This window comes from Mauremys mutica, chromosome 2 (assembly GCF_020497125.1).
Source record: "Mauremys mutica isolate MM-2020 ecotype Southern chromosome 2, ASM2049712v1, whole genome shotgun sequence".
NCBI classification, from domain to species: Eukaryota; Metazoa; Chordata; order Testudines; family Geoemydidae; genus Mauremys; species Mauremys mutica.
The window spans coordinates 42,280,320-42,294,461 of NC_059073.1; the positions used below are offsets into that span (position 1 = coordinate 42,280,320).

At 39.6% G+C, this 14,142-nt stretch overlaps 1 protein-coding gene across 1 annotated transcript in view; it reads left to right on the forward strand.

Annotated features, from left to right (window-relative positions):
- STK3 (serine/threonine kinase 3) overlaps positions 1–14,142 on the forward strand; it is a 280,535-nt gene that overhangs the window by 63,259 nt on the left and 203,134 nt on the right. Inside the window, exons 5-6 of the mRNA XM_045006079.1 lie at positions 5,610–5,774; positions 7,707–7,874. Coding sequence (XP_044862014.1) covers positions 5,610–5,774; positions 7,707–7,874 — 333 coding nt within the window. The remainder of the gene's footprint in view (positions 1–5,609; positions 5,775–7,706; positions 7,875–14,142) is intronic.

The window sequence follows — 14,142 nt, forward strand, 5'->3', positions numbered from 1 at the left end:
CAGATCAAAGAATCAGCTGATGGCAGCCTTGAACACATTCCAGTATAATAGTACTCCCAATGTCAATTTAAAATGTTGACACTCTAAAAGACACATCTCTGCAATTGGGAGGGGGCGAGAAAGACAATGGGGTGGGGAGGGGAAAGCAGGGGATGTGGGTTGCTTGTCTGAACTTGAAGTTATTCAGCAACAGCTATTTCTGAGTGTCTCCATGGGTGGAGACTGTTATTCTGGGATAAGAGGGCCTTATTTCTGTTTAGTTTAACCCAGTGATTTAAACTAAATAGGAACAAGACACTCTTATTCCAGAATAAGAGTGTTCTCACCTTGAGCTATTCAGGAATATCTGTTCTCAATAACTCATTGTGTAGACAAGCCATAAGAATGATGGGAAGGGTGGGGTCAGGTGGTTTTCTCTGCCCCAGTATGCTGCATGTATTTTTTTTTCTCTCTGTGTACAGACCCATCTGTTTTATCCATTTTTGTTTTTTCTTTCTCTTCTCTTGCCCAGAAACTCTTAATTAGCACTGTCTGGTTTGTGTACTGTCAGCAGTGTGAAACTGATAGTTGCTGCCATTAGGAAGTGCTAATGAGCAGTAGCTCAGCCTTGATATTGCTAATTGTAGACTTTGCAGGAATTTCATATGTGGGAGTTTGAGAAATTAAGAAAACACCCTGGAGCTCAATCCAAATTTAGGACTCTGCTAGTTCATTAGTGCTTTAGGGTGTGAGATCTTGATAGCCTCTCTTATACTGTACAGCTAAGGTGGTTTATCTTCCTTCTGGTAAGAGAAAGTGACTGACTGGTCCTATTCTGCTGTGCATCATCTGGTCTGATGGTGACTGTCCTCTCTGCTGGCATTGGTAAGGCACCATCAGTCACTTGGCAATTAAACATTTTTAAAATTTGTGATCAAATATTCTCACCAGATTTTGTCAAAACTAGCCTATGCACCAGTTCTGTGGAATAAGCACATGGGAAATTTGAACTATAAAAAGTAGCTATTTTTTTTAGTTATTACTGTACTATAAATTTAGATATTTTTTGTAAAAGTCAGGAACGTATTGATTTTGTTTAAAAACTGTTTTGGAAAGTTAAGTTTTTGAAAATTAGGAGGTTAGACTGGAAACAGTTTTGACACTTTAACTTTATTGATCAGCAATTTTGACCCACTTTAACACCTTATAAAATGGGGATTCATGTGTGACCATCATGTTCATTGTCTGTAGTGAAATTCATTCCTTAATTGTGGAAGGCCAGCATCTGGCCAGTTCACTTGTAGGATTTAAGGAATGCATAGATAGACCTTTGTCTTTTTCCTCTTCATGGTAATTAATTTTGCCTTTTGAGCAAAATCTGTCTTTTGTACTCTATAGTCTCAGCAGAGTATTTTGAAAATGGAAATTAACAGAGAGTGCTATATAAGAACATAAGAATGGCCATACTGGATCAGACCAATGGTCCATCTAATCTAGTATCCTGTCTGCCGACAGTGGCCAATGACAGGTGCTTCAGAGAGAATGCACAGAACAAGTAATCATCAAGTGATCCATCCCGTGTCGCCCATTCCCAGCTTCTGGAAAACAGAGGCAAGGGGCACTTTAGAGCATGGTTTTGCATCCCTGCCCACCCTGGCTCATAGTCATTGATGGACCTATCCTCTATGAATTTATCTAGTTCTTTTTTGAAGCCTGTTATAATCTTGGCCTTCACAACATCCTCTGGCAAAGAGTTCCACAGGCTGACTGTGCGTTGTGTGAAGAAATACTTCCTTTTGTTTGTTTTAAACCTGCTACCTATTCATTTCATTTGGTGATCCCTTAGTTCTTGTGTTATGAGATGGAGTAAATAAGACTTCCTTATTTACTTTCTCCACCACAGTCATGATTTTATAGACCTCTATCATATCCCCCCTAGCCATTTCTTTTCCAAGCTGAAAAGTCCCAGTCTTATTAATCTCTCCTTATATGGCAGCTGTTCCATACCCCAGTCATTTTTGTCATCTTTTTCTGTACCCTTTCCAATTCCATGTCTTTTTTGAGATGGGACAACCAGCTCTGCATGTAGTATTCAAGATGTGGGCATATCATGGATTTATAGAGAGGCAATAGATATTTTCTGTGTTCTTATCTATCCCTTTCCTAATGATTCCCAACATTCTGTTAGCTTTTTTGACAGCCGCTGCACATTGAGTGGATGTTTTCAGAGAACTATCCACAATGACTCCAAGATCTATTTCTTGAGTGGTAACAGCTAATATAGACCTCATCATTTTATATGTTGAGTTGGGATTATGTTTTCCAATGTGCATTACTTTACATTGATCAACATTGAATTTTATTTGCCATTTTGTTGCCCCATCACCCAGTTTTTTGAGATCTGTTTGTAACCCTTTGCAGTCTGCTTTTGACTTAACTATCTTAAGTAGTTTTGTATCATTTGCAAATGTTCCCACCTCATTGTTCACCCCTTTTTCCAGATCATTTATGAATATGTTGAATAGGACTGGTCCTGGTACAGACCCCTGGGACACCACTATTTACCTTTTTCCACTGTGAAAACTTACCGTTTATTACTACCCTTTGTTTCCTATTTTTTAACCAGTTACTGATCCATGAGAGGACCTTTCTTTTTATGCCAGGACAGCTTACTTTGCTTAAAACCCTTTGGTGAGGGACCTACTCAAAGACTTTCTGAAAGTCCAGGTGCACTCTATCCACCAGATCACCTTTGCTCAAATGTTTGTTGACCCCCTCAAAGAATTTTAGTAGATTGGTGAGGCATGATTTTCCTTTACAGAAAACATGTTGACTCTTCCTCAACACATTGTGTTAATCTAGGTGTCCATTCTTTACTACAGTTTTTAACCAATTTGCCTGGTACTGAAGCTAGGCTTACCAGCCTGTAATTGTTGGATTGCTTCTGGAGCCTTTTAAAAAAATTGGCATCACATTAGCTATTCGCCAGTCATCTGGTACAAAAGCTGATTTAAATGATAGGTTACATACCAGTTAGTAGTTCTGCAGTTTTACATTTGAGTTCCTTCAGAACTCTTTGGTGAATACCATCTGGTCCTGGTGACTTATTACTATTGAGTTTATCAGTTTGTTCTAAAACCTCCCCTGATGACACCTCAATCTGGGACAGTTCCTCAGATTTGTCATGTAAAAAGGGTGGCCCAAGTTTGGGAATCTCCCTCACATCCTCAGCCATGAAGACCGATGCAAAGAATTCATTTAGTTTCTCTGCAATGGCCTTATCTTCCTTGGGGAGTCCTCCTTTAGCACCTCAATCATCCAGTGGCCTCACTGGTTGTTTAGCATGCTTCCTACTTCTGATGTACTTATTATTAATTATTATTATTATTTGCTCTTTGTTTTGAATCTTTGCTCAGCTGTTCTTCAAATTCTTTTTTGGCCTCCCTAATTATATTTTTATACTTCACTTGCTAGAGTTTTTGCTCCTTTCTATTTTCCTTAGTAGGATTTAATTTCCACTTCTTAAACCTTTCCTCACAGGTCACATTTCCTAAACCATTTATTATTTTTGTTGCTCTCCTCTGGATTCTCTCTCCAACTTGTCCACATCTTTCCTACTCAACACAGTACTCCAGCTGAGGCCTCCCCAATGTCAAGTATACTGGGACAATTACCTCTTGTGTCATACGTACAACACTCCTATTAATACACCCCAGAGTTGAAAAGGATTTGTTTGGCCTCTCCTCTGTACCTAGAGTTGAAGAGTTCATCCTGGGCCACTCCTGTGAAGTGCTTAGCATCCTCAACTAACATTTAATTTATTATTGTTAATTTATTACTTATATTGAAGTAGCACTTAGATGCTCTCATGCGGATCAGAGTAACATTCTGTTATGTGCCGTACAAATGCAGAGTTAAGAAGTGTCTTCCGCTTAGGAAGGAAAAACTCAAATGCACAACTACAAAATGGAGAATAACTGGCTAGGTCGTACTGCTGAAAAGAATCTCGGTTATAGTGGCTCACAAACTGAAAGTGAGTCAACAGTGTGATGCATTTGCAAAAAAGGCTAATATTCTGGGGTGTATTAATAGGAGTGTTGTATGTACAACAGAAGAAGTAATTGTCACGCTCTACTGACCCTTGGGGGGTGTCTCAGCTGGAATATGGTGTTCAATAGGAAAGATGTGGACAAGTTGGTGAGAGAGTCCAGAGGAGAGCAACAAAATGATAAAAGATTTAGAAAATGGACCTATGAGGAAAGGTTTTAAAAAAACGAAACTGGGCATGTTCATTATTTTGAGAACAAGATGGCAGGACCTGATAGCAGTCTTCAAATATGTTAAGAGCTGTTATAAAGGGGACTGTGGTCAATTGTTCTCCACGTCCACTGAAAGTAGGACAAGAAATAATGGGCTTTATTTGCAGCAAGGGAGATTTAGGTTAGAGATCAGGAAAATCTTTCTAACTATAAGGACAGTTAAGCACTGGAATAGACTTCCAAGGAATGTTGTGGAATTCCTGTCATTGGAGGTTTTTAAGAGCAGGTTGGACAAAAACCCATCAGGGATGATCTAGGTTTACTCAATCCTGCCTCAGTGCATGGGGCTGGATTTGATGATTTCTCAAAGTCCCTTCCAGCCTACATTTCTGTGATTTTTTGTGATTCACTGAATAGTTAATCTGGGTGATAAGCACCAACGTCTGAGCACCTGGGGTAGTCTAGTCCAGGTGTGAGTGTCCCCAGTGCAAAGTCATATTCACATATCCACTATTTCTTTACTTGCTTATTTGTGTTTGGGGTCATATCCCATGGTTCTCTGTGCTGAGATGCTCTGATTCTTTCCCAGGCAATTGTGGGAGTACTTGTCTGTTCTTCAGGGGGAAGTGTGGGAAAGCATTAGAGGACTATCAACTCTTGAGTGATTTAGCCTGCATCCACGCTCCAGCCTGAGTTTAAATGGAGACCAGGTTCTAATCTAACCCATACCCCCAGCTGGTCTGCTAACTCAGGCTCAAAGCACCTCCAAATCTGGGTAAAAGGTTTTAGCATGCGGACAGTGGGGGAAGGATGGGGGTTGTTTGTGCTAAATCTTGGTAAGAATCTGCATTAACTCTACTGCCAAGACATTTTCTTTGGGGCAGCACCTGTCTCTAAGAGTTAATAATCTAATTATGGATTATATTGGAGAGAGAGAATTCTCCTTTCTCCTATGTATAAAATAAAGAAAACATAAAAAAATTGAAAAAAGTTTTAAGCTAATCTTGTGGCAACATTTCAACCCCTATTTTGATTACGTGATGTTTAGGGCCCAATTTTGCAATGTGATCTGTATGGGTGAACTCCTGCTCCTGTTTGAAGTAGGTTTACTTCCCATCCAGCTACGTGGATCAACTTGCAGGATCAGAGCCTTAAATTGTAAACTCTTTTAGACCTGGTCTTGCCTCATGTCTGTAAAGCATCTAGCATACTTCATGTTTGTTATATAAATAATAATAATTATAAAACAGTTTACAGAACCTGAGTTTTATTCTTCTATGCTATAACATTGTTTATTTAAACGTATAACGTGTGTGTGTGTGTGTGTGTACACCCAGGAAGAAAAGTAGTTAGAAGTTTGTTTTCTTATAGCTAACAGAAGATGAAATAGCAACGATTCTTAAATCCACACTTAAAGGACTTGAATATTTGCACTTCATGAGAAAAATACACAGAGATATAAAGGCTGGAAACATCCTCCTTAACACAGAAGGACATGCAAAATTAGCTGATTTTGGAGTGGCTGGCCAATTAACAGTAAGTATATGAAAAGGTCAGAACCTTTTTTAGATTGTTATAATGCAGAGATGTCAATATGAGTGTGGAAAGAGCCTGGAACAACAACTCTCAGAATGAGGTATTAATAATAATTTAAATATCAACATTGTTAATGGTTACATTGCTCCTGTAAAAAAGAAGAGGGAGGATCACAGTACTGCACAGCTTATTGTGAGAGACTTCTCATTTTGGTGCCATAAGTAGGTGGCTTTTGGGAAAGTTACCACTGCTTTCACCCCCTTGGCTGATGCCCTAGCTCAGTGGTTCTTAACCAGGGTGATGTGTACCCCTGGGGGTCCACAGAGGTCTTCCAGGGAGTACATCAACTCATTGAGATGTTTGCCTAGTTTTACAACAGGCTACATAAGAGACACTAGCAAAATCAGTACAGACTAAAATTTCATACAGACAAAATGAAAAAGTAAGCAATTTTTCAGTAATAGTGTGTTGTGACATTTTGGATTATTTTGTCTGATTTTCGTAATCAAGTAGTTTTTAAGTGAGGTGAAGCTTGGGGGTACGCAAGACAAATCAGAGTACTGAAAGGGGTACAGTAGTCTGAAAAGGTTGAGAGCCAGTTCCCTAGGTAGACTAGCAGAGCAAATGTGCATATTGAAGACCCACGAAAGGGAAGCCAAGCGTATTGAGCCCAGGGGAGCTCAGAGAGCATTTGATCATATTTTGAACATCTCCACACCTACGGCGAGCACAATCTCATCCTGGTGATTTATGTGGGCAGAGCTTGGAAAAATACCACTTTCTATTTAATCCAATTTGGCCCTTTTCTGGCACCGTTAAGATGCAAGTGTTCCAAAACCTGGAAAAGTGGCTGGCTAACTTATTAGTCATATGGATTTATGGGCACTGCTACATTTCAAAAGAGCTTGATCCTTTGTTATGGCAGTAGGATCATAAATGTTTGCATTTTTTGTGTGTGACATAACAGGAATAACTTTTACATTATCATTGTAACAGTGTCTGCTGAACATTATGAACTCAACTAAATACATGAAGTGATCCCTCTAAAAAAATCTTAGAAATGAAGCAGTTGCGAGTACATATCAATAACTTAAGAGTAAAAACCTTTATAAGAACATTGTAGTTAGCAATCCTAGCTAATAACAATCCTTATTTTACAGAAGTAAATATGCACATAAATAAAAATCCTAGAAATGTAGGGTTAAGATTAGATTTTTAAGAAACTCAAACATGTGAGAGTTTGGAAATTCAGTTAAGGTACCCACACTATCTTAATTCTGCCTGTAGGTGGTCAACAGAGGTGAGTGCGGTAGCCCATGGTTTTGTCCCTTCCCACCTAAAATCCATTGGTCTTGCTAGCTACACCTCTTTCCTTCTTCCTGGGCTCTGTGTTGGAGACTTGGAGAGCAAACAACCCTTCCACTTGATTTTCCTTATTCAACCTGGCCTGTGTCTGAAGCTGCTGGTGAGCTATTATTAGCTTGGCAGCTCCTGAAGCCCCATTCCAGTATCACTATTTAAAAATACTGATATAGTTTAAAAATGAGTTTAAATCAACTAGATTTTTTCCTGTTGATGGCATGAGTCCAGTAAATTTTGCGGCAAAAAATTGGAAAGAAGAAGAGGAATAACGTGGTAAAAAACCTTAGATTTATTGGACTCCAGGGAAGTTCTTTATTTTAAGAGCAAAAAATCAAGAAATCCCTTGTTTTATTTACTTCAGGTTTGAAAGGAAAACTCTCCCTCGGTCACAGACATCATCTACCAATTTTGAGGGTATTTGTTTATTTGTAGATTTAGAAGGGGGCCGGGGAGGTGGGGGCGATGTAGTGTTTACAATGGAATCTCAGTTCTAACCTTAAATATGAAACAAATGTAATAGGAATCTATGCAAATATCCAAATTTTAATTGCATGAACGATGTAATTACAGGATACAATGGCAAAACGAAATACTGTTATAGGTACTCCATTTTGGATGGCTCCTGAGGTAATACAAGAGATTGGTTATAACTGTGTGGCAGATATCTGGTCCCTTGGTATCACTTCAATAGAAATGGCCGAAGGAAAACCTCCATATGCTGATATACATCCAATGAGAGTAAGTAAAATGTGAATTTTTAAAAATGAGTTATTGACCATGGTATGTTGTTTGTACAGCTAGCTGTAAAGTTATGTCTTATATAAATAACAGAAATGTGGGCAAAATCCTGGAATCCTTAATCAGGTCTCACTTACTGCTTGACTTCTATCTCCTCAATACTTAAAAGGTACTGTTACTATAGTTTGTACCTTGCAAACATTGAATTGATTTTTCACAATCCCCCTATAAGAAAGTACTGTTATCTCCATTTTACAGATAATCTCTCTGTGCCTTAATTATCTAAGTGACTTCCCCAAGGTAACAAAGGAAGCCTGAGTTCAGTCCACTGTTCTAACCACGTGACCATCCTTCCTTCCTTCAAAGGATGTTTTGATTAATAATAGCCAAGAACGGAATTCAGGATTTGACCCGTTGGTTGTTATTGACAGTGTTCATAATTCCAAACCAGTTTTTATGTGTTACTAAACATTAAGGGCTGGTCTACACTAGGAGGGGGTATTGATCTAAGATACGCAACTTCAGCTACGTGAATCGCATAGCTGAAGTTTAAGTATCTTAGATCGATTTACCTCGGGTCCTCACGGCACCGGATCGATGTCCGCAGCGCCTCGTGTCGACTCTGCTACCGCCGTTCGCTCCGGTGGAATTCCGGAGTCGACAGGAACGCGTCCAGGGATCGATATATCGCGTCTAGATGAGACGCAATATATTGATCCCCGAAAAATTGATCGCTACCCGCCAATACGGCGGGTAGTCTGGACGTACCCTAAGTTAGGAGTGTATTTCTGCATTAGCATAGATTAAAAATAAATAAACAAATAGAATATGTGATCTAAGAGTGATGATAATTGCAAAATATTGCTTTTTGAGATGTTCATGGACTGGTGTTATCCAGGGACTTTACTGCTACCAGTTGGATGTACTTTTGCTTATTGAAGTGCACTATAAATAATAGTTATGCCTTTCTAATAAGTATGATTATAATAAAAACAGTTATTTTCATGTGCCATTTATAATTAGAACCCATTCTGGGTTAACAAGACATTATATGCTGTTAAAGGCAGTATGTTTCCCAGTATATTTGGGAATATTTAAGCATGACACACATACTTGCTTATCATATTGTTTAATCTTTTTGTCAGTATCTCATGAGTCAGCATTTTAATATCTCACAGTGGTTGAGTAAAAAGGTGCTGTTTTTACACAGTGACTTTAACTTGAATACATTCAAGAGTATTTAGTAGATTTATGGTTTTTAAAAAAAAGCAGGGATGATCTTTAAGGTTGCAAAAAATTTTGTTAGTGAGTAGTTAAAGCAAAACTACTGATTGTTTTGTGGTCTTGAAACATTATAGCATTTAAAGAAATACCTAATAAAACTTTTGGCAAAGCCATTGTTTTTGGCTATTTTGAAATTAAAGAATGACTAGAAATCATTCAAATTGAGATGAACAAGACATTTATCTTTCAAGCTCGCCCTTAATTAATGAAGATTTAACATTTTAAACTGTTTTGAAGAACTGTATTGATTACAGATTAATTATATTTGATTGTATTGGGGTTTTTTAGTTGTACGCATAAACATTAATGAAATCATCTTCATTACATCTGGAATCACTTTCACATAATTGCATGTAGTTGCACTAGGTAACGAAAGGTAAGGACTAAATTATCAGAGAGGATTTTATCAGTATGACAATAGCTGCTTATAAACCAAAGGTCACTGTTTGAATTTGAAAGCTTGTGAGTCTTTTTAATTCTTGTAATCAAATGAATGATATCAAAGGCCAAAGTAATTTAACATAACAATTCTGGATTACACAGAACACATGTTCTTGTTAATAAATTGTGTTATGGTCTTTAAGGACTTGTATGCTGTTAGTACTCTTTTGTATATTTGATACCCACAGGTTTTCTTAATTTTTATTAGTGAGCTGTTACAGTGGTTAACAAGAAATACACAGATTTAAGTTGCAATAGTTTTCCCAGAGTTATATGATCTAACTTCACAGGATCCTTGGACATATGTAGATGCTTTTCTATTTTGTTTTAGTTATGACATACAATTGATATAGGCAAGCATGAAAGCTTGGGCAAATTTTCATTGCTTTTTCTGGATCTTGCTTGAGTTCTGTGGTATTTATGTAAAGTAAAATTTTGTTACTTGGGAATGCATGTTATATGCTCTATTTTGCTGTAGGCTGGTTGGCATTGCCACAAAGGTAATACACTGCTAGTAGGCCATTTCCTTGTCGACTGCATTTACAGTTTAATAGAAATATTACATGACTTTTTTAAACAAGTGTTTTGGCAGGGGAGGAAATAGCAGATTCCATGCAAACAAGCATAGCTTCCTCCATTTAACCACACTCTAGCTACTCCAAAGAATTGTACTAAGTTTCAGTTTGGGAAGGATGAGAAGGGAGGAAAAAGGCATTTCAGGTTGAAGAACAGCAATGATTTCTTCTTGTAAAGTACTTAAACTTTGTGGTTAAATATTTGTGACTACATAAAGGTGATGAATGCCTTTTCATCTGGTTGTGTTGTAGATCTGAGGCTGTTACCACTTGGGACCACCATGTTTGGCTTATGCTGGAAAGGCCATGACCATAAGCCAACCCAATAGTCTAATAGTAGCACTTTTTTCATACATGTAAGGGGCCTGCGTTGCCTCATCCATCTAGTGTCTAACTTCATTCATGCTGCTGGTAGTATTAAATAAAGACATACTTCAGAGAGCAACATCTGTTCTTCAGAATACTACCTCTTTGATGAAGGACGTCTTAAAAGGCAGAAAGCTTGTGGGTAGCAGGACTACTCTAGAACATGGAAAGACAGCCCCTATAAATAGCAGTGAGTGTGGATACCATCCTATTTGTTTGCATTGTGTTACTATCTGTATTTAAATGAAACCATCACCTACTTTACTCACTCTTTTCCTCCCTAATCAACAGCTACCTTTTATTATTTCCATTCATCTCTACCATCTTCTTCTTTTGTAATGCAAAACAAAAGGTTGGCACTAAGCATATTCTTTTTTGTTATACTAGCTCTAGTCTAGACCCTGTCATCAGTGAAAATTCAAATTACACCTCTACCCTGATATAACACAAATTCGGATATAACCCGGTAAAGCAGTGCTCTGGGGGCGGGGCTGCGCGCTCCGGCGGATCAAAGCAAGTTCGATATAATGCAGTTTCACCTATAATGCAGTAAGAATTTTTGGCTCCCGAGGACAGTGTTATATCAGGGTAGAGGTGTACCAGTTTGGTAACTGGAAGCTTCTGTAATACTCTAGCAATATTTGCCTTTCTGGTTATCAAGCTGTGCCCTCCAAAATCCTTGCTTACAGAATCTTCTTTAACAAGCAAAGAAAGTAAATTGTATTAAACTTTGAAATGGAGTCTTTCCCAACCTGCTCTACATACATAGTCCACATGCTATTTACAGTCCAAATTCATTCCCTTCCTGGTGTTTGGCTTTGTTAACAAACAAATCTGCAACAAAATATCATAAAGTTCACTTATGCCTCTCCAAGCTTGACTGTTCCTAGGGTTCCTCCCTCCGAACTGGTCAGTCCACAATCTAGATATTTATTCTTTCTCTCCTGCAAGAGTGCCACTCCCATCTCCCTCATAGCTGTGTAAAGTCATGAGATCACAATAGTGTAGTCCTTTCTGGCCTTGGAATCTGTGAATCTATGGCATTATAAGTATGGGCTGCAGTGTGAATTATTGCCAGATAAACTGGGTAAGTATGGCTTTAGGCATTATTCACTAAAGAAGACCTTTGTTTCAACCAATGGGGAAATAGTTTTCTCTAAATTAAAATCTCCTGTAAATATATACCAGAAGACGGAAAATTCACTTTTGCTGACACCATCACTCTTATTATATGAATAATTCTAATTGAATAATCTAGTTCATTTCCTGTCTCCAACAGGTGGAATAGTTCTGTCAGTTTCAATAAAGCATTTTGCTGTTTTTTCATTTGAGATTGGATTTTAATTCCTAGAAGATAGTTATGAAAGCCTTCTTTACACAGACTGTAGGAATTTATCACCATCTTTTATTATTTGTTTACGGTAGTGCCCACAATGTGCTAATCAACATACAAACTAGGTAAGGCATTGTTCCTATCTCTAGGAGAAGGAATGTAAGAGCAGATTGTAATTTAAGGTCTCTTCTGTCTTGGGGTAGGGAGCTACCTAATATTTGTACCTGAAACATGTGCTGTGTGCATTTTAATAGACACAGTTACAGAACAACAGTGTACATTAAGAAAAAAGATTATAAAGTTGCCCTTTAAAGAACATTGTTGAAATTAATTTTGATTATAAATTCATACTTAATTCCCCCCCACCCCATTTCTAAGAGGATGCCAGTGTGGCTTGGTGAGACTGAATAAGTAGGGCTTTTCAGGATGATGATGATGATGATGTAATACTTATATTGCAGATGCTATGGAATGTAGCTCCCTTGGTCTGTCTTCTTCATCTTTGTTTCCTTTATTCAGCTTTTCTTGGTGAGGGTCGTGGTGGCAGCATGGAGAATAGGGAGGACCGGACCTCCCTTTCCTCCACATCAGATTCCAGCTCCTCCTGAGGGATTCCCCAGCGGTCCCAGGCCAGCCAGGAGACACAATCCTTCCAGCATGTCCTTAGGGCCTCTTGTCTGTGGGACATGCCCAGTGGAGTTCTAAGGGAAGCCTCCCAGGGGGCATCCTTATCAGGTGCCCGAACCACCTTAGCTGGCTCCTCTCGATCCGGAGGTGTAGCGGCTCTAGTCCTAGGCTCTCCTGAATAGCTAAGCCCCTCACCTTGTCTTGGAGAGTAAGTCCAGCCACCCTGCAGAGAAACCTCATGTCTGCTGCTTATACCTGTGATCTCATCCTTTTGGTCATTACCCAAAGTTCATGACTATAGGTGAGGATGGGGATGTAGATTGACCTGTAAACTGAGAACTTTGTCTGAGAACTCAGCTCCCTCTTCACTACCACGGATCAGTACAGTGCCCACATCACTGCTGTCACCGCACCAATTCGTCGGTCAGTCTCACACTCCTGCTTACCATCACTCATGAACAAGACCCTCAGATACTTGAACTCTTCCACTGAGGGCAGTTGCTCCCCCTTCACCTGGAGAGAACAGTCCACTTTCTTCCGGGAGAGGACCATGACCTCCAATTTGGAGGTGCTGATTCTCATCCGAACCACTTCACACTCAGCAGAGAAATGTTCACCTGTCCATGAAAATCATGAATAGGAGTAGGGACAAGATGCACCCTTGGTGGAGTTCAGCGCCCACTTTGAACTAACTTGACTTAATGCCAAGAATACGAACAAAACTATCACTCTGAGAATAGAGGAACTGGATAGCATGAAAAAGCGACACTGGTATCTCATACTCCCATGGCACTTTCCACACCTCGGGGAATGTGGTCATATGCCTGCTCCAAAACAAAGGTAGACTGGATTAGCAAAGTCCCACAATGCCTTGAATATCTGTGAGAGAGTAAAGAGCTAGTCTGTTTCATGGCTGGGACAGAATCTGCATTGTTCCTCCTGAATCTGAGGTTCAGGAGTAACCTCCTCTCTATCACCATAGGCTTTGCCAGGGAGGCTGAGGAGTGTGATTCCCCCTATAGTTGGAGCACACCCTCTGGTCTCCTTTCTTAAAGATTGGGACCACCACCCTGGTTTGCTAGTCCAGAGATACTGCGCCAGCCTTCCATGTGACAGTGAAGGGGCATATTAACCACAACACCCCAACATTGTCCCGTGATTTCAACATCTCCAGATGAATCGCATCCATCCCTGCTGCCTTACCACTACGAAGGCACTTTTTCACTGTAGTGACCTCAACAATAGAAATAGATCTGATCTCACCGGAGGTTTCTGGCACTGCCTCTTGAAGGGAGGGCATGGCCACTGGGTTGAGAAGTTCCTCAGAGTGCTCCTTCCACCTCTCAACAATCTTCTCAGTCAAGGTCAGCATTTCACCACCCATGCTGAGAACAGCCTGGGCAACATCCCACCAACCCCTCCTAAGGCAACGAATGGTTTGCAAGAACACTTTTGAAGTCATCCAGTACTCATTCTCCATGGTCTTTCCAAACTTCTCCCAAGCTTGGGCATTTGCTTCAATGACCACGACAGCCACAGCCCTCTTAGCCAGCTGGTACCTCTCCGCCATATCAGGAGTCCGGCTTGTGAGCATTTCTTGGAAGGCCTCCTTCTTTGCTTTGACAGCGCCCCTCACCTAGGG